General features: G+C 44.6%; 1 protein-coding gene across 1 annotated transcript; it reads left to right on the top strand.

The window, feature by feature from the left end:
- Positions 1–13,746: 13,746 nt before the first annotated feature.
- Positions 13,747–15,548, top strand: LOC112238351 (class E basic helix-loop-helix protein 23-like). Its single transcript, XM_024406935.2, has one exon. The coding sequence runs from the start codon at positions 14,082–14,084 to the stop codon at positions 14,757–14,759; it is 678 nt and encodes a 225-aa protein (XP_024262703.1). The 5' UTR covers positions 13,747–14,081; the 3' UTR covers positions 14,760–15,548.
- The last annotated feature ends 3,627 nt before the right edge of the window (positions 15,549–19,175 follow it).

The following is a 19,175-nucleotide window of genomic DNA, read 5'->3' as shown; positions in this document are numbered from 1 at the left end:
GAGACAGAAAGAGACAGAGAGAGACAGGAGAGACAGAGATAGATAGGGAGAGACAGAGAGAGACAGGGAGAGACCGAGAGAGACAGGGAGAGACAGAGAGAGACAGGGAGAGACAGAGAGAGACAGAGAGAGACAGAGAGAGACAGAGAGAGGGAGTTACGGGAGAAACAGAGAGAGACAGGGAGAGACAGGGAGACACAGGGAGAGACAGGGAGAGACAGGGAGAGACAGGGAGAGACAGGGAGACACAGGGAGAGACAGGGAGACACAGGGAGACACAGGGAGAGACAGGGAGACACAAGGAGAGACAGGGAGACACAGGGAGAGACAGAGAGAGACAGGGAGACACAGGGAGACACAGGAGAGACAGAAAGAGACAGGGAGAGACAGGGAGAGACAGAAAGAGACAGGGAGAAACAGGGAGACACAGTGAGAGACAGAGAGAGACGGAGAGACAGAAAGAGACAGAGAGAGACAGGGAGAAACAGGGAGAGACAGGGAGAGACAGGGAGACACAGGGAGAGACAGGGAGACAGAGAGAGATAGGGAGAGACAGAGATAGACAGGGAGAGACAAAGAGAGACAGAAAGAGACAGGGAGACACAGGGAGACACAGGGAGAGACAGAGAGAGACAGGGAGACACAGGGAGAGACAGAGAGAGACAGGGAGAGACAGAAAGAGACAGAGAGAGACAGGGAGAGACAGAGATAGATAGGGAGAGACAGAGAAAGACAGAAAGAGACAGAGAGAGACAGGGAGAGACAGAGAGAGACAGGGAGAGATAGAGAGAGACAGAGAGAGACAGAGAGAGACAGGGAGAGAGGGAGTTACGGGAGAAACAGAGAGAGACAGGGAGAGACAGGGAGACACAGGGAGAGACAGGGAGACACAGGGAGAGACAGGGAGACACAGGGAGAGACAGGGAGACACAGGGAGAGACAGATAGACACAGTGAGAGACAGAGAGAGACAGGGAGAGACAGAAAGAGACAGGGAGAGACAGGGAGAAACAGGGAGAGACAGGGATAGACAGGGAGAGACAGAAAGAGACAGGGAGAGACAGAGGGAGACAGAGAGAAACATAGAGAGACAGGGAGAGACAGAAAGAGACAGAGAGAGACAGAGAGAGAGGGAGTTACGGGAGAAACAGAGAGAGACAGGGAGACAAAGGGAGAGACAGGGAGACACAGGGAGACACAGGGAGAGACAGAGAGAGACAGGGAGAGAGGGAGTTACGGGAGAAACAGAGAGAGACAGGGAGACACAGGGAGAGACAGGGAGACACAGGGAGACACAGGGAGACACAGGGAGAGACAGGGAGACACAGGGAGAGACAGGGAGACACAGGGAGAGACAGGGAGACACAGGGAGAGACAGAGAGAGACAGGGAGAGAGGGAGTTACGGGAGAAACAGAGAGAGACAGGGAGACACAGGGAGAGACAGGGAGACACAGGGAGACACAGGGAGAGACAGGGAGACACAGGGAGAGACAGGGAGAGACAGGGAGAGACAGGGAGACACAGGGAGAGACAGGGAGAGACAGGGAGAGACAGGGAGACAAAGGGAGAGACAGGGAGACACAGGGAGAAACAGAGAGAGACAGGGAGACACAGAGAGAGACAGGGAGACACAGGGAGACACAGGGAGAAACAGAGAGAGACAGGGTGACACAGAGAGAGACAGGGAGACACAGGGAGACACAGGGAGAAACAGAGAGACACAGGGAGACACAGAGAGAGACAGGGAGACACAGGGAGACACAGGGAGAGACAGAGAGAGACAGGGAGAGAGGGAGTTACGGGAGAAACAGAGCATAAAACAATATTGCTCTGGCCAGTATTCATAATATTCACAATATTAGTATGTTATATTGTTAGTGTATTTTCCAATATTAATGAAATCATTTATTGACGATATTGACATCTTAAACTGTGTGTGATAGGTCAACCTTTTGTTTTCCTCTCTGTGTTTGTGTTCAAGAGGGACGGTTTGGAGAGATTACATCACCTCTGACCTCACTGACCCTTCATCGTCATGGCGACTGTCCCATGGTGACAGACAGATATCATCAATCAACTGTTCTGACAGATCATTCTCTTCTGCCTATAGAAAAGGATGCGGAGGGTTATTTGTGTATGGGTGTGTGTGTTTGTGTGTGTACATGAGAGAGAGCGCCTGTGTGTGTTTCATTCTATGAAGTCAGAAATGTAGATACATTTCCCAGATAAGGTCACACAGTTCATTTTATATTTTGTATATTTTGTTAGGTATTAATTAGTGAATGTTTGACAGAGTGTGTGGCCCCTTTAAAGGGTTCACAATGGACTTCAAAGTGGGTCAGAGGAAAAATATCTTCAACAATTATTCATGGGCCTGTCCCATCTCTCCCTTCTCTCTTTCTCTCTCTACCTTCATGGTCTTCTCTAATCCCCCCACCACCCTTCTTTCTCCCCTTTTCTTTTTAAAATCTGCATCAAATTGCAGCAGTAGGAAAAAGAGAACAAGATCAGAGGAGAGAGGGAAGAGGATAGAAAGAGGCTGAGGGGAAATGTATGTACCATGTTACCTCTTGTCAGCAGGGTATGTGATGAAATGTAGGTGCAACGCATGCTCAGCAGATCTACTTTTTTCCACTCTACACCAAATAACAGACACTCAAGCACACTTCCAATTTAAAGTAAACTGAACAGAGTGCACCCACAACATTCAACTATTTCTCCTGTTACAGATCAATGGAAAACAAAGATAAGGAGACATGGAAGGGAGCTTTTCAGGCGATTTGTACTGAAGTTGCAGAGAAACTCCTCTAATTAGAAGCAGAAAGAATTTTAAACAGCTGATTGGATTATCAGGGAATGTGACAGAGTTCTGATTGGATTTTGAGTGTTAGAGTTTCCTGATTGGATGATTAGTCAGATAGTTTGAGTATTCAGATTGGATGTTGTAAGAAAGAGATAGTTCCAATTGTCAGAAGAGAGAATGTAAGAACTGATTGGATGATGACCAAGAGAGAAAGGGTTCTGATTGGAGGTTGAGCGGGTGAGATTCCTCTACGGTATCTGGGTGTCATGGATGCCAGGTCCCTGCAGGTCTGAACTGTAAATCTACACATTAATCAGACTCAGCAGGGAGCGATCAAAGGAGCCCGCTCCATCTTTACTCAGAGCAGCTCTTTGAAGTGTCTCAACGTGTGTGTGTGTGTGTGTGTGTGTGTGTGTGTGTGTGTGTGTGTGTGTGTGTGTGTGTGTGTGTGTGTGTGTGTGTGTGTGTGTGTGTGTGTGTGTGTGTGTGTGTGTGTAAGGCTTAACCAGTGTGGAGTGCAGTCTTCAGCCTCACTTCTGTTCCCTCAGGAAACCAAGACCTAGTTTCCCTGCTGCCTGCTGATTGGTGAAAACACACAACAAGATACATCATGATTGGTGAACACATGACAACATATCTCAGTATACATGCTATGGTACACTATGTCCAAATCTTTCCAGTTCATTCCAGAGGTCTTGATGAAAATGAAAAAGGAGAGTTATTGAAGAGTACCTAGGAAATGGAGAACCCTTAGGAAATGGAGAACCCTTAGGAAATGGAGAACCCTTAGGAAATGGAGGACATAGGTTATATAAAATGACAAATTGTACATGTTTGTTGACAACAATAAAATATCAATCAACATCACAGTCTGATGCCCAGTAGGAATACAACATGCATCAATGTTATATGAAACCACACACTACCTTTGTTTGACTATATATCAACAGCCTGGCTATATTCTTATTGAGTCTCACAACTGAAGCTCCTTCTGGAAAAATAAAGAAATTATATTCTTATAGTCTCATAGTAGCCTATGTAATCATATGCTGCAGATTGTGTGCATGTGTGTGCATGTGTGTGTGTGTGTGTATAATGATCACTAGACACTAGACTGACTCTCCGTGGTCATAAGCTGTAACTGCAGCCTTCTTAGTGCACCACACAGTGCTAAATAGCATGTTACCTTTGTAGCCCACGACCTCTAGTTACCATGGCAATGTAAGCTGTTGCTAAAGCCTTCTGAATGTGGTGGCTTATTGTTGGCCAGTTTACATTGCTCTCTGTGTTGGCTCTTAAATAAAAGTAATAGATAAATACACTTCTCATTCTGAATTAGAAGTAACTTCTTAGTAAGCGAGAACAGCGAGAATATGTTATGTGCACTCTCTGGGAGTCACCCAGGGATGTATTTGGCAACTGGACATGAACATACTGCATTTCAATAGTCTATACAGTTGCTTCCTCTTTCCTTCCCTTCAACAGCACGTGAACAACTGACAGAACTGGGAAAACTGAGAAACTGAGAAAACATCCCCACTAGACCTCAAACAAATTGCTTCATATTGTGTCATGTTGCTTCATATTGCTTCACATTGCTTCACATTGCTTTAACTCATCCTGTATTTTCAGACCGGTGCAGATGAAAAGCTGACAAGAAATTGCCACTGAAAGCAAGGAAATAGTAGACTAGAATATTACAGCCTTTGTATGACAATCCTGCCATCTTCTGGCCAATTTGGGGCATCCATGTTCTGGTAAATTTGAGATGGTGTTTTTCAATTAAACATAGTATGCAATTATTTTGACAGTATAAACTTCATACAAACTCAAACATTAATGTGAAGTTTAATTAATTTGAAATTTCAATTTGAAGTGCAGCTTTGCTAACTGCTAACATCATGGATATTGGATTATATTGTTTTTTTAGGACTATGCTAAATCATGATATCAACTGGAGGGCTGGGTTTGAATCCCACCGGTGCCATCTTTGATGTTGTCCTTTTTTGGCACCTAAAACCCTCACAAACTTTTACAGATGCACAATTGAGAGCAGCCTGTCGGGCTGTATCACCGCCTGTTACGGCAACCACACCGCCCGCAACCGCAGGGCTCTCCAGAGGGTGGCGCAGTCTGCCCAATACATCACCGGGGGCAAGCTATCTGTCCTCCAGGACACCTACAACCCCCCATGTCACAGGAAGGCCAAAAAGATCATCAAGGACAACAACCACCCGAGCCATTGCCTGTTCACCCCGCTATCATCCAGACGGCGAGTTCAATACAGGTGTATCAAAGCTGGGACTGAGAGACTGAAAACCAACTTGTATTTCAAAGCCATCAGACAATTAGTTAGCCATCACTAGCACATTAGAGGCTGCTGCCCTATATACACTGCTCAAAAAAAATAAAGGGAACACTAAAATAACACATCCTAGATCTGAATGAATGAACTATTCTTATTTTTTCTTTACATAGTTGAATGTGCTGACAACAAAATCACACAAAAATGATCAATGGAAATCAAATTTATCAACCCATGGAGGTCTGGATTTGGAGTCACACTCAAAATTAAAGTGGAAAACCACACTACAGGCTGGTCCAACTTTGATGTAATGTCCTTAAAACAAGTCAAAATGAGGCTCAGTAGTGTGTGTGGCCTCCACGTGCCTGTATGACCTCCCTACAACGCCTGGGCCTGCTCCTGATGAGGTGGCGAATGGTCTCCTGAGGGATCTCCTCCCAGACCTGGACTAAAGCATCTGCCAACTCCTGGACATGCTTTTGTCACTTCTAGGTTAGACTACTGCAATGCTCTATTTTCCGGCTACCCGGATAAAGCACTAAATAAACTTCAGTTAGTGCTAAATACGGCTGCTAGAATCCTGACTAGAACCAAAAAATTTGATCATATTACTCCAGTGCTAGCCTCTCTACACTGGCTTCCTGTCAAAGCAAGGGCTGATTTCAAGGTTTTACTGCTAACCTACAAAGCATTACATGGGCTTGCTCCTACCTATCTCTCTGATTTGGTCCTGCCGTACATACCTACACGTACGCTACGGTCACAAGACGCAGGCCTCCTAATTGTCCCTAGAATTTCTAAGCAAACAGCTGGAGGCAGGGCTTTCTCCTATAGAGCTCCATTTTTATGGAACGGTCTGCCTACCCATGTCAGAGACGCAAACTCGGTCTCAACCTTTAAGTCTTTACTGAAGACTCATCTCTTCAGTGGGTCATATGATTGAGTGTAGTCTGGCCCAGGAGTGGGAAGGTGAACGGAAAGGCTCTGGAGCAACGAACCGCCCTTGCTGTCTCTGCCTGGCCGGTTCCCCTCTTTCCACTGGGATTCTCTGCCTCTAACCCTATTACAGGGGCTGGGTCACTGGCTTACTGGGGCTCTCTCATGCCGTCCCTGGAGGGGGTGCGTCACCTGAGTGGGTTGATTCACTGTTGTGGTCATCCTGTCTGGGTTGGCGCCCCCCTTGGGTTGTGCCGTGGCGGAGATCTTTGTGGGCTATACTCAGCCTTGTCTCAGGATGGTAAGTTGGTGGTTGAAGATATCCCTCTAGTGGTGTGGGGGCTGTGCTTTGGCAAAGTGGGTGGGGTTATATCCTTCCTGTTTGGCCCTGTCCGGGGTGACCTCGGATGGGGCCACAGTGTCTCCTGACCCCTCCTGTCTCAGCCTCCAGTATTTATGCTGCAGTAGTTTATGTGTCGGGGGCTGGGGTCAGTTTGTTATATCTGAGTACTTCTCCTGTCCTATTCGGTGTCCTGTGTGAATCTAAGTGTGCGTTCTCTAATTCTCTCCTTCTCTCTTTCTTTCTCTCTCTCGGAGGACCTGAGCCCTAGGACCTGAGCTCCAGGACTACCTGACATGATGACTCCTTGCTGTCCCCAGTCCACCTGGCCATGCTGCTGTTCCAGTTTCAACTGACCTGAGCCCTAGGACCATGCCCCAGGACTACCTGACATGATGACTCCTTGCTGTCCCCAGTCCACCTGGCCATGCTGCTGCTCCAGTTTCAACTTCCACCTGACTGTGCTGCTGCTCCAGTTTCAACTGTTCTGCCTTATTATTATTCGACCATGCTGGTCATTTATGAACATTTGAACATCTTGGCCATGTTCTGTTATAATCTCCACCCGGCACAGCCAGAAGAGGACTGGCCACCCCACATAGCCTGGTTCCTCTCTAGGTTTCTTCCTAGGTTTTGGCCTTTCTAGGGAGTTTTTCCTAGCCACCGTGCTTCTACACCTGCATTGCTTGCTGTTTGGGGTTTTAGGCTGGGTTTCTGTACAGCACTTTGAGATATCAGCTGATGTACGAAGGGCTATATAAATAAATTTGATTTGATTTGATTTGGACAGTCTGTGGTGCAACGTGGCGTTGGTGGATGGAGCGAGACATGATGTCCCAGATGTGCTCAATTGGATTCAGGTCTGGGGAACGGGTGGGCCAGTCCATAGCATCAATGCCTTCCTCTTGCAGGAACTGCTGACACACTCCAGCCACATGAGGTCTAGCATTGTCTTGCATTAGGAAGAACCCAGGGCCAACCGCACCAGTATATGGTCTCACAAGGGGTCTGAGGATCTCATCTCAGTACCTAATGGCAGTCAGGCTACCTCTGGCGAGCACATGGAGGGCTGTGCGGCCCCCCAAAGAAATGCCACCCCACACCATGACTAACCCACCGCCAAACCGGTCATGCTGGAGGATGTTGCAGGCAGCAGAACATTCTCCACGGTGTCTCCAGACTTTGTCACGTCTGTCACATGTGCTCAGTGTGAACCTACTTTCATCTGTGAAGAGCACAGGGCGCCAGTGGCGAATTTGCCAATCTTGGTGTTCTCTGGCAAATGCCAAACGTCCTGCACGGTGTCGGGCTGTAAGCACAACCCCCACCTGTGGACGTCGGGCCCTCATACCACCCTCATGGAGTCTGTTTTTGACCGTTTGAGCAGACACATGCACATTTGTGGCCTGCTGGAGGTAATTTTGCAGGGCTCTGGCAGTGCTCCTCCTGCTCCTCCTTGCACAAAGGCGGAGGTAGCGGTCCTGCTGCTGGGTTGTTGCCCTCCTACGGCCTCCTCCACGTCTCCTGATGTACTGGCCTGTCTCCTGGTAGCGCCTCCATGCTCTGGACACTACACTGACAGACACAGCAAACCTTCTTGTCACAGCTCGCATTGATGTGCCTGGATGAGCTGCACTACCTGAGCCACTTGTGTGGGTTGTAGACTCCATCTCATGCTACCACTAGAGTGAAAGCACCGCCAGCATTCAAAAGTGACCAAAAAATCAGCCAGGAAGCATAGGAACTGAGAAGTGGTCTGTGGTCACCACCTGCAGAACCACTCCTTTATTGGGGGTGTCTTGCTAATTGCCTATAATTTCCACCTGTTGTCTATTCCATTTGCACAACAGCATGTGAAATTTATTGTCAATCAGTGTTGATTCCTAAGTGGACAGTTTGATTTCACAGAAGTGGGATTGACTTGGAGTTACATTGTGTTGTTTAAGTGTTCTCTTTATATTTTTGAGCAGTGTACATAGATTGAAATCACTGACATTGCTTTACTTTAGATTATGTGCATTGTTAAGTTTGGGGTCACTTAGAAATGTCCTTGTTTTTGAAAGAAAAGCACAATTTTTGTCCATTAAAATAACATGAAATTGATCAGAAATACAGTGTAGACATTGTTAATGTTGGAAATGACTATTGTAGCTGGAAATAGCAGATTTTTATGGAATATTTACCTAGGTGTACAGAGGCCCATTATCAGCAACCATCACTCCTGTGTTCCAATGGCACATTGTGTTAGCAAAGTTTATCATTTTAAAAGGCTAATTGATCATTTGAAAACCCTTTTGCAATTATGTTAGCACAGCTGAAAACTGTTGTTCTGATTAAAGAATCAATACAACTAGCCTTCTTTAGACTAGTTGGGTATCTGGATCATCACCAACTGTGGATTCGATTACAGGCTCAAAATGGCCAGAAACAAAGAACTTTCTTCTGAAACTCATCAGTCTATTCTTGTTCTGAGAAATGAAGGCTATTCCATGCGAGAAATTGCCAAGAAACTGAAGATATTAATGGTGTTTTTGTAGGGGTTTTGGATAAACGCTGAATCCAAGGTCTGTGGTAAACACAGGCTTAGGAGATCTTATACATTCTGTTCTATGAGATAATCTTAATCAGCTAACATCACATTTTGGGAATTTTGAAGCATTTAGGAATAAAAAAAGCACATAAAGGCTTTATAATTCATAAAGTTCTTGTTAACTGTCTGATATTATCATAGAACAAAACGAATAACATCTCATAAGTCTGCGTTAACCTCAGACCTTATTTTCGCGTTTATCCCCAAACCCTATTCTTTCCCCATTCATTTTCCCCAAAGGGTTACCGGTTTTTACATCTAGCTAAGAGGCTTGTTCGACATTGGAGCCGACAGTGCAGGAGACTGACTGATCTATGAAGAACCTTGCATCATAAATAACTACTCCTTATTATTTGTAGATCACTCAGTCATTCACAATTTACTCATGATACATTAGGCTTTTGATCCTATTGGACACGATGAAGGTGAGGCGTTGCCTTATGTAAATAATTTCAGATGGGCATTCTGTCTCACTGCCTGTCTGTTCTACGGTAGGATTGGATACTGCAGCTGTGTATGTAAGCATTTTTGCAAGTAAGCATTTCATTGGATGGTCTATACAACAGGTGCCTGCTGAGGGGAGGATGGATCATAGAAATGGCTGGAACAGAGAAAATGGAATGACATCAAACACATGAACACCATGTGTTTGATACCATTCCCCTTATTCCGCTCCAGTCATTACCACGAGCCCGTCCTCCCCAATTAAGGTGCCACCAACCTCCTGTGGTGTATACCATGTGTATCCTATACATAAGACTAATAAAACTTGAAACTTGGGCAAGTGAGCATTGTCAAAATCAAAACCCAACCCTCAAGTAAGTCATGACGAACTCACTGACAAAACTCAGTTTTGGAGGAGACTGACTTTATGAACAAAATTATAGTAGTCAATTTTGACATCTGAATAAATGTTTCTGACTAATTCTGAGTAGCACCTATCTCCACAGGAGTAAACTAACATGTAGCAGTCTGTCCGGGGAAGGTCTCTTATGTTCAACCAACCCAGTAAATGTGGAGGTGGTGTTAAGATGGAGTGTCACCTTGTCAATATTCCAGATGAAAACAGCTTCAGAGAGCTAGCTAGCACTGCCCTATAATGGTATCTACGACAGAAAGAACACCAATAAAATTGGTATGTGGTGTCTGTTGACTTTGTGGCAAGAACTTAATCTCGAAGAAAGACATGTACTGTGTATAGGCATCCACTGTATGTTTAAACCGGGGACTGTGAACAGCGAGGCGCACAGGTTCTCCTCCTTTTCCCTGAAAAACGTATGTTTCTGGTTTCACGACCCCTCTGAAGGTGCTACTTGAGTGACTCCAGTAGGTTCTTCTTCTTCTTCTGTGAGGTTTAACGGCGGTTGACATCCAATATGTTGCATTATCGCCCCCAACTGGACTATAGTATCAATCCATTATACTTTATGATACAAAATGAAAAAATAAAAACACCCTTCCAACTAACCCTACACTCGTTAAAAACCCACTACCCCATTCCAATACTTTGTCCCTATCAGCTCCTGCACCATGCCAATGACCTGGAAGGATGGGGTACCACCCCTCAACACTCAATACAGTAAATCGTCTGAAGTCACATCTCATATACCCAAGTACTTCTCTTCAGCTGCCCCCACAACATCTATTTTCTGTGATTCACTTTCCATTTCTGTGGTACAGTTGATAACCATTGCCATGAACACTAAGAAGCCAACCTTAATGAAGCATATATCACTCGTTGGCCGATCCCTCTGTGCTGGCACAGATCTACTACTGACAGGGGTCCTCTAAGGATCCGTCTCCTTTGACCCATCCTCCTCTACCTTCTTCACTGCCTCATCGTACGACACTTTCTGCACTACTCTGGCCACTTCCGATTTTCTTTTTAATCAAATGAGCATCCCCACAGTTGACACAAACAACTTGATCTACCGAAACTACACAATCCTCTGTCCCATGCCCTCCCGCACCCTTCCCACATCTTGAAATCTCCCTCCTACACACTGCTGCTACATGGCACCTGGCACCTAAAACATCTCTGTAGATTTGGCACAAAATCTCTAACTGATATGTCCTAAAGACTGGGACTCAAATGGACTGACAGTGACTCACCATGTCTCACCCACGGGTCTGCGGGTGTCATAAACACCAGGAATCTTCAACTTCAATTGCTTCACCTTCACACTTAACGCTACCCCAGAAATCCCTCCTTTCAAATGTGTCCTGTTCCTAAGAGCAAAGCAAGAAACAGATCTTGACCCAAGTTGCGTGACTGGAAGCACCCGCTCCCTCAGGGCAGGAGAAACAGAAACAAATATCACGAGTCCACTACAAGTTACCTTCACTGATTCAACTGTACCCAATTCCTTTCCCACCCACCCTGAAACCACAAATGGATCTGCCAAAAGGCAAGGATCCACTTTCTCCAAATATTTAACTCCTACTGGACCAGATTCTTCTTTATCATGTCCATCAATACCAGGTTCGGTCTTCGAGCTCTTCACCACACCATCCACCTCACTAAACTCGCCCTCATTCACTTCCATTTCACCTCCAGAACTCGGCCTGGCATATGCTCACACTGATTGCACTTAACACCAATCTTCTTTGACACATCATCTCCCTCTTTTCCTCCATCTTCAATAGATTCAAACTTAATCTCTGCGTCTCTCATTGTCTTTAACCTCTTCTTCCTCTCTTTTCCCATCATTCCTCTTCCGAAATCCAATTAAACTACTCCTTGTGAATATATTCCACTTTTCCAAATCGAAATCTCTTTCTTGCCTCCTGGAGGGACGTCATCTCCGGGTGCACCAAAACCTCACTAGTAGTTTGAGCACAGAACCCCCTTGTCGCGCTCAGATCACAATGTAATGCGTCATTCTGAACAGAAGGTGGAAGTGTTTCCATCTCCTACTAGTAGCAGTGGAAGTGGTGCTTCAGCAAGCCTACAAACTGTAATACTTGGATAGGAAACTTGTAGAGGATCAATCAACAAATTGATTGGAATGCTTAATATCAAGTTCATTTAACTGCAGCCCGGCCTTAAATCCCCAAAGACCATAAGGTAGAAAACAACGATGTGATTTGGTGAGCTGTTTGTTTACTGCTTCGTACTTTGGGTTCACTGTTTGGGTCATCTGTTTCTTTAAGCTTCTGATGTTTTATCTGTAATTGTCTAGGAAATGAATGGTAAACATGGACAGGTTATTTGAGATGGCACTTTCACAACAATGATGTTACTTAGAGAGATATATGTTTTTTAATATAGTTATTATGTCCCTGAATGTGTGGGCAACGCTAGACTAGTTATTGTGAGGATGCAACAAAGTAGCCTAAAGCAAGACACTGGATACATTTCGGAAATGCAATAGGCCTATGCCATGTTTTCACGTGCTTTCCCCTGTCGCCTCTGTCCGTGAGCATTTGGTGTTGATACTGCTAATGTGCATGGTAAACCACCATGCCTTGGGCCTCCCTTCCTCCGATAAGCCCTGATTCTGGGGCCCGGCCAGGCTACACGATTAATAGGGTACCACCCAGTGGGTCACAGTTCCGCTTTCTCTCTCTCTCTTTCTCTCTCTGTGTCTCTTTTTCTCTCTCGCTCTGTCTTTCTGGGCTGAAACATGCGTCGCTGGAGCTGTCCATGGTCCTGAAACATCCACACTAGTCTTTCATTGTAGAAAATGGAGTGAAATAGTGTTGTTTTTCCTCTGCCAGCCTCACTCTGGCAACCTCACCCTGCCAGGCTCACCCTGGGCCTCACCCTCCCAGTCTCACCCTGCCAGCCTCCTTTAAGCTATTGTTGGATATTTATCAACTTCTCATTTAGTTTATTGTAGCTCAAGAGATAAGGGAAGCAGATTTCAATTGAATACAATTTCACTTTATTTCATTGTGGACCACTGTGCGGTAAACCTTCAGAGATCTGTTGTCAAATACAGCCTACAACACAATGTCTTTTTTGGTATTAATTTGCTGGCTATTTATAATGCCTGTAGGAGCTGTGTGCTATTCACACATTTATTTTCCAATACCCTATAGTCTATGCAAACAGTGCACATGTCAACCAGGAAGAATCAGCCTATATCCCACTGCTTCATTAATATGAATGAGACGTTCATATATTCATATCTGGAGCTGAACATTGGACATTGGGAGTTGAATGGTATTCCTAAAAGTTTAATAGTATTCCTAAAAGTTGAATGGTATTCCTAAAAGTTGAATGGTATTCCTAAAAGTTGAATAGTATTCCTAAAAGTTGAGTGGTATTCCTAAAAGTTGAATGGTATTCCTAAAAGTGAATAGAAATCTGAATTGGAACACTTCACCATCCAGGGTTTTGGAGGAGTTGGATTTGCATAAAATTATGATCATATAAACTTCCAATATTGATTAAATAAAATGTAGCCTATGTTGGCCATGCACTTCATAGCCTGTTTTCAGGCTGCCTAAAGTGGCCTAAACTAAAATAGGTGCATTTTCGTTTCCAATATTATCTAATGATTGTCTTTACTCCTGTATATATATATTGGGACAACAAATGTCCACCACGATTTGTCAAACATAGACTAACTCAATATTATAGGCGAACGCTATTTATGTCAGTTTGTGTTGCATTTATCATTATTCTGATCGAAATTAGGACCATACCAGTGTTCCACCCTAGTAATTAAAACGCCCCCCTGATTGGACAGATAGATAATCCCGGTGGGCCTCGCGCTCCTACTAACGCGCGAGTGGGACTGAGCGCGAGTCACAATCTGCCCAGGGCGAGGGCAAGACGCTTGCGAGAACCCGGTTAAGGAGGCACGCGCTCCAGTCTCTCACCCATGCCAGTCTTTAAACTCGTTTAACGTCGCTTTGCAAAACACACAATTACAGAAGTGGTTTTTAATTTATATGCGCGCAGGGGAACGTAAACAGGGCTGAATTCAGCAAGAGGCCGAATCCATTCACTGCAACTGTTCTGAAGAGCCACAGAGTAAGTGTGTTGACAAGGACTCCGGGAGAGTGTGTGAATACTCTCCACGACAAAAGAACGACAGGGAGGAAGAGGATACATTCCAATCGTATTTTTTTAATTGTCCTTATTTTGGAAGAGAAAATGAATGCCGGAGAAGAGAACCTGCTGAAGTCCATCAGCAACGACACTCTACTCGACCTGACGCAGCGCTATGGCCAGTCCGCATTCGGCTTTGGACCTGGTCAGGTTACTGGAAGTTCTGGTGGGCGCTACCCTCTCACACCGGCCGCCGACTTCCTCCACGGTCAGACGGGCAAGTCCAACGAGAGCGGCGGGGAGCAGACCAGCGATGACGACGACAGTTTTGACCCTCTGGACCCCCGGAAGAGGGGCTCGGGCTTCGACGATGACAAACACGGGGGTCCCCTTTCTAAGAAGCCCAAGGAGCAGCGGTCTCTGCGCCTGAGCATCAATGCGCGCGAGAGGAGACGGATGCACGACCTGAACGATGCACTAGACGGCCTGCGCTCTGTGATCCCATATGCGCACAGCCCGTCGGTGAGGAAACTCTCCAAAATAGCCACTCTCCTCCTGGCCAAGAACTACATCCTCATGCAGGCTCAGGCTCTGGAGGAGATGAGGCGGCTGGTGGCTTATCTGAACCAGGGACAGAGCATCAACTCGCCCATCCCCACCGCCCTTGCACCCTTTGGACAGGCGGCGGTGTACCCTTTCACGGGCTCGGCACTCGCCACCCACGCCGATAAATACTCAGGGACAACTGCAAGTCTCTTCAAGCACCACAACGACAAGCCTTGATATCGTTTCTCTGTATATACCTGAACTTCATCCAATTGTATCCATATATCGGTCTCTCTCTCCCACTTTCTATAGTTATTTGAATACGTTGGAATGGGGACTAGGCCTACAGAATAAAGTCTAATGCGTAAATCCTAAACTATGTTTAAATAACAGCTGCCATGTTTCATCCAGATTGAACAAAAACATGAAAAACAACACTGGCCTTTACTAAAGGCTACATTAATGTCAGGGTTGGAGCTAAAAAATAGCTTATTTTTTTTAAATATGGGAGAAAGTGTTTATCTTTCCCTAAACTCTCCTCAGAGTTAAAGGAATTTGATGAGTTGTTGTGGCCGTGACTTCCCTTGTTTTAATTGACAGTTTGACATTTTATGTGTGGCCATAAAAACGGTACCCTTGCAAAAGTTACGAGTGATCTAAATATCTTATTCTTGTGTACTATGCAACATTCAGCAGAACTAAGAAAAATACGGAGAGAGATGACGAAAATGCTTTCCAGTGTCCAAATTCTTTTGCAGCACTGTACATTTTGAATCAACTTCCCTGATTTTAACTGATGCTATGTGGGGAAACACTAGTTTATTATGTCATATATTTTTGAAAAGATGTATTGAGGATTTTGGTTTGGTTATTGCACAATTCACATGATTGTAAGCTATTGTACAACTGTGGAAAACTACTTGATCAAAGTACTGCTATGGCATTGGTTTTCAAAACAACAGCCTGACGAAGCATTTGGTTGTGTTGCAACATGAATTTCATATATTGTTTATATGTCTTTATAAATAAAACATATATCTATGCTCGAATAGGCTGCTATTTGTCTTTTTCCTTAAACTTGATTCCACACACCTAAACCATGCACAAAATTAAATTGACACATTCAAATAATTGTACTTTATCTAGAGTTTATTAACACTGAACTGAACTGATTTGTTGTTTTATAGCTTTTGGGACAGTGGTCAGGTGTTCAGACACAAATACATACCATAGTTATGTTTGTAATTAACATTTTAATTGCCAATTTACCACACGTTTTTCAGTTGTAGCCTACAATTTGTTTAAATGGTTTGTCGTTTACCAGACGTCTTAATTTAAGGCATACCTCGGTCTAAAATGAGTTGATTTGACTGAATTCAATACGACTAAAACATAAATAAACTGACCGTGATTAGGCTACCCATGTGGATTTCCAGGTGAGTATCAGCAATAGGCTATAATAAATTATCTCACAACAATTTAGGAAATGCACTCTTTTCACACATTTTTTTCATATAAGCCTACAGTAGGCCTGTCTACAATTCTCGATGGAAAATCACAGCAATTAACACCTAATCTCACTCCTAGTTTTTCTAGGCTTCATGACGTTGACAAACCTATCCATCATTCATTTCTGCGTAATGTCGCGAATGAATGGGTTCCACAAAATTAATTAGAAACTTCGTTGAGTGATCCGCTCTATTTCCCCCCCATTAAAAACCCCTTTGACATGAAGAGATACATTTATATCGCAGTAAACGAGCCGGGTCTGGCTGGTGGGGCCCTCTGGCGTGCTGAGGGGTCGGTGGCGCTGAAGGGAACGGCGCAAGAGCCGCCCCGGGCGCCCAGGACCTGTCTCCCGATATTTGGGTGATTGCGAGGCCTCGGCGAGTTTTCTCCAACCCAGCCGGATTATTAAGACGATTCCAACTCCTGTCTCCCTCGTCTCCTTAATTCGATGAACGTTACAGAGGGCAGTTTTGATTTGCAGGGCAGTGCATTGCATGGAAAACTAAGAGGTGGAATATATAGATTAATCCTTATCTGAGAAATACGATTGTTTTCGCTGTAGGCCTATATTTTAAATGAAGGATAGTCAAACACATTTACTGTAGTCCTATCGTTTTCAGAACAGTACAAATAAATTAGGCTTACAGAAAACTCATGCACACTAAAACAACTCCTTATCAACTTAATAAATAATTCTGCAGAAATGGACTTATTTGAAATTATCCTAATCAAAAACAAGGAAATGGTGTGCCTTTTTCACCAATAGCAACACGTTGTAGTCTGTGTTATAAATATTTTCGGTAATTATTATACCAATTTAAACTAACATTTTTACAGTTTAATGAGACCTCCGACTAATCACACCTGTCGTCAATGTAGGCATACATTTAGGCCTACGTGGCAGATTTGATGTACATTTCTATTTGTTTTTCACAATAGGCTACCTCCAAAGAAAAGTTCTGTTGCAATAAAATGGCGAGAGAGAGAAAGAGCGAGGTACTTTTCAGTCAGTGTCACTGTGACTTAACTTTGCACCTTTCCACCTTTTACGCATGAGTCTGTCTGTGCGTTAAACCAGCCTATTCCTTAGCTGTGCCAAGGTGGGACACCTGGCTATGTATTCAAACAGAAGATAGACGTGAATTTAATATAATAGGAAATATTGAGTGATTAACGAGAAGACAAATCATTCAGTCTCTCTGTTTTGTCGCTAAGGGTTGCCCCAGTCACTCTATAACAGTTTAGATGGATGTCATAACAGCATGCCACCTCTGGCAACTCAAATTGGAGTTCTGATGACAGACGACTCCTCAGCAGCCCCGCGTGACAGGCAGAGGATCGGGGATTCGTTATGACAAACGGTGCTGTTGATTTTAGGCCATAGCCTCTGTCTCGAGCTCAATCACTATCCACTTCAGCTAATTGGCTTGGATGAGACGGCTGCCTTTTTGCACGGAAGTCTGTATGGTCAGTTTCCCAGTGTCTCCGGTAAACTGCATGGTTTATCACTTGATACAGTATGTGTTCATGGAGACAACTTTCAATATCGCTGTAGCTTGTACGTTTCAGGGTGACAATTGATTAATTATTAGAATATCAACTATATTGGTGCGTTCTTGACCTTGGTGTGTGGCACATTCAGACCAGGGTCTAGAAGGAAACACTAACTCTGCAAGAATTATTTCAAATCTTTTTCAACTCTTATTTGCCCTTGAAATGTAATTTGTTTTGCCAACAATAACGAAACCAACAACAAAATATGCCACTTTCTAAAGAGATTTTAAACTATTTATAAATAGTTTATAGACTGCTGTTTATTAGTTCAACTAAATGGATACCTAAAATATTATCAGTATTTATGATAATGGCACCATAATGAAATCCCTCCCAATCTGTCTAGATAACTTCATCATATATTACGTGATGTACATAGCCTACTCATATACTGACTCTTGTTGACACACACACACACACACACACACACACACACACACACACACACACACACACACACACACACACACACACACACACACACACACACACACACACACACATTTGGAATGCACACACATGCCCTCAGTGATGTTATGTAGACCAACACATATCCCAGCACAATCCTGCCTACCTGCACAACTGTGTCCAATCTAGTGCACAGTACTGCTGCATCTCTGGTGTCTGTAAACGTTTGTGTTTGTTCTCAGTGGGATCAGAAGGGAGTGATTTCATTAGCAGGGCCAGGAGCTTTGATGTATGTTGTTGTGCTTTTCCACAACCCGATGGTATAGTAGTAAAAACATATGCCCTTAAGTGCCAACCTCTCTCTAATGCTTCTGACAGCGCTGCTTTCTCTAATTACGCTCTCTCAGAGACTGGCCTTCGTGTCTGATGCACATTGTGACACTCTTTATCACACTCGTATACACAGAGGACAAACACACACACACGCACACACACACAGACACACACACACACACACGAACGCACTCACAAAAAAACGTACATACTGCCGAGGGTTGTTGGCGGGGTTGGGGATGAGGGGGGGTGGGCTGTGCTTTAGAATAAAATGCTTTGCAGGTTTTTGTTCAAATCTGCTCAGGGAGGCAAACCTGTTCTGTTAGATGTCAATTGATACTGGAAACAGGGGTGTTTGGGCACGATTAAGTGGTGGAAGGGGGGAAAGTTTGCATAAACAATAGAGCCTGTGTAAGTTTGGGGTGGGAGGTATGTTTCTGCGTGTGTCTGATTCTGGTAGTTCTGGTAGCAGAGAGAAAGAAAGAGGGAGACAAAGGGAAACATGTTAAAAAGAGGTATAGCGTGAGAGAGGAAAGTGCTGATGGCTCTGTGTTATTGTGCCTGCAGTGGCACTGGAAGGACCCCCCAGTGTTCCATTCCTCTATGACATCACTGCTCTCCTCCCTCCCAGCCCCGCCTTGTCAGAAGCAATGAACGGGTGAGTCAGTTGGTTCCGAGGAGCCATGTGATTCGGGGCGACGTTGCTGCGAGTGTGGAGGGATGGGTCCGGGTCTTCCATTCATTACCCTCATCAGATGGGTAATGGGGGGTAGTGTTGGGGGGAGGACTATGTGTTCATATGGCCGCAAAACTTCAGAACATGGCAGTCAGGCAAAGCGTTTTGCCTAT

Source organism: Oncorhynchus tshawytscha, linkage group LG22, assembly GCF_018296145.1.
Source record: "Oncorhynchus tshawytscha isolate Ot180627B linkage group LG22, Otsh_v2.0, whole genome shotgun sequence".
NCBI lineage: Eukaryota > Metazoa > Chordata > Actinopteri > Salmoniformes > Salmonidae > Oncorhynchus > Oncorhynchus tshawytscha.
The sequence above is the reverse complement of the archived record's forward strand: the minus strand, read 5'-3'. Positions and strand labels throughout refer to the sequence as shown.

Coding starts and splice junctions, on each gene's coding strand:
- LOC112238351 (XM_024406935.2), top strand. CDS start 14,082: ATGAATGCCGGAGAAGAGAACCTGCTGAAGTCCATCAGCAACGACACT.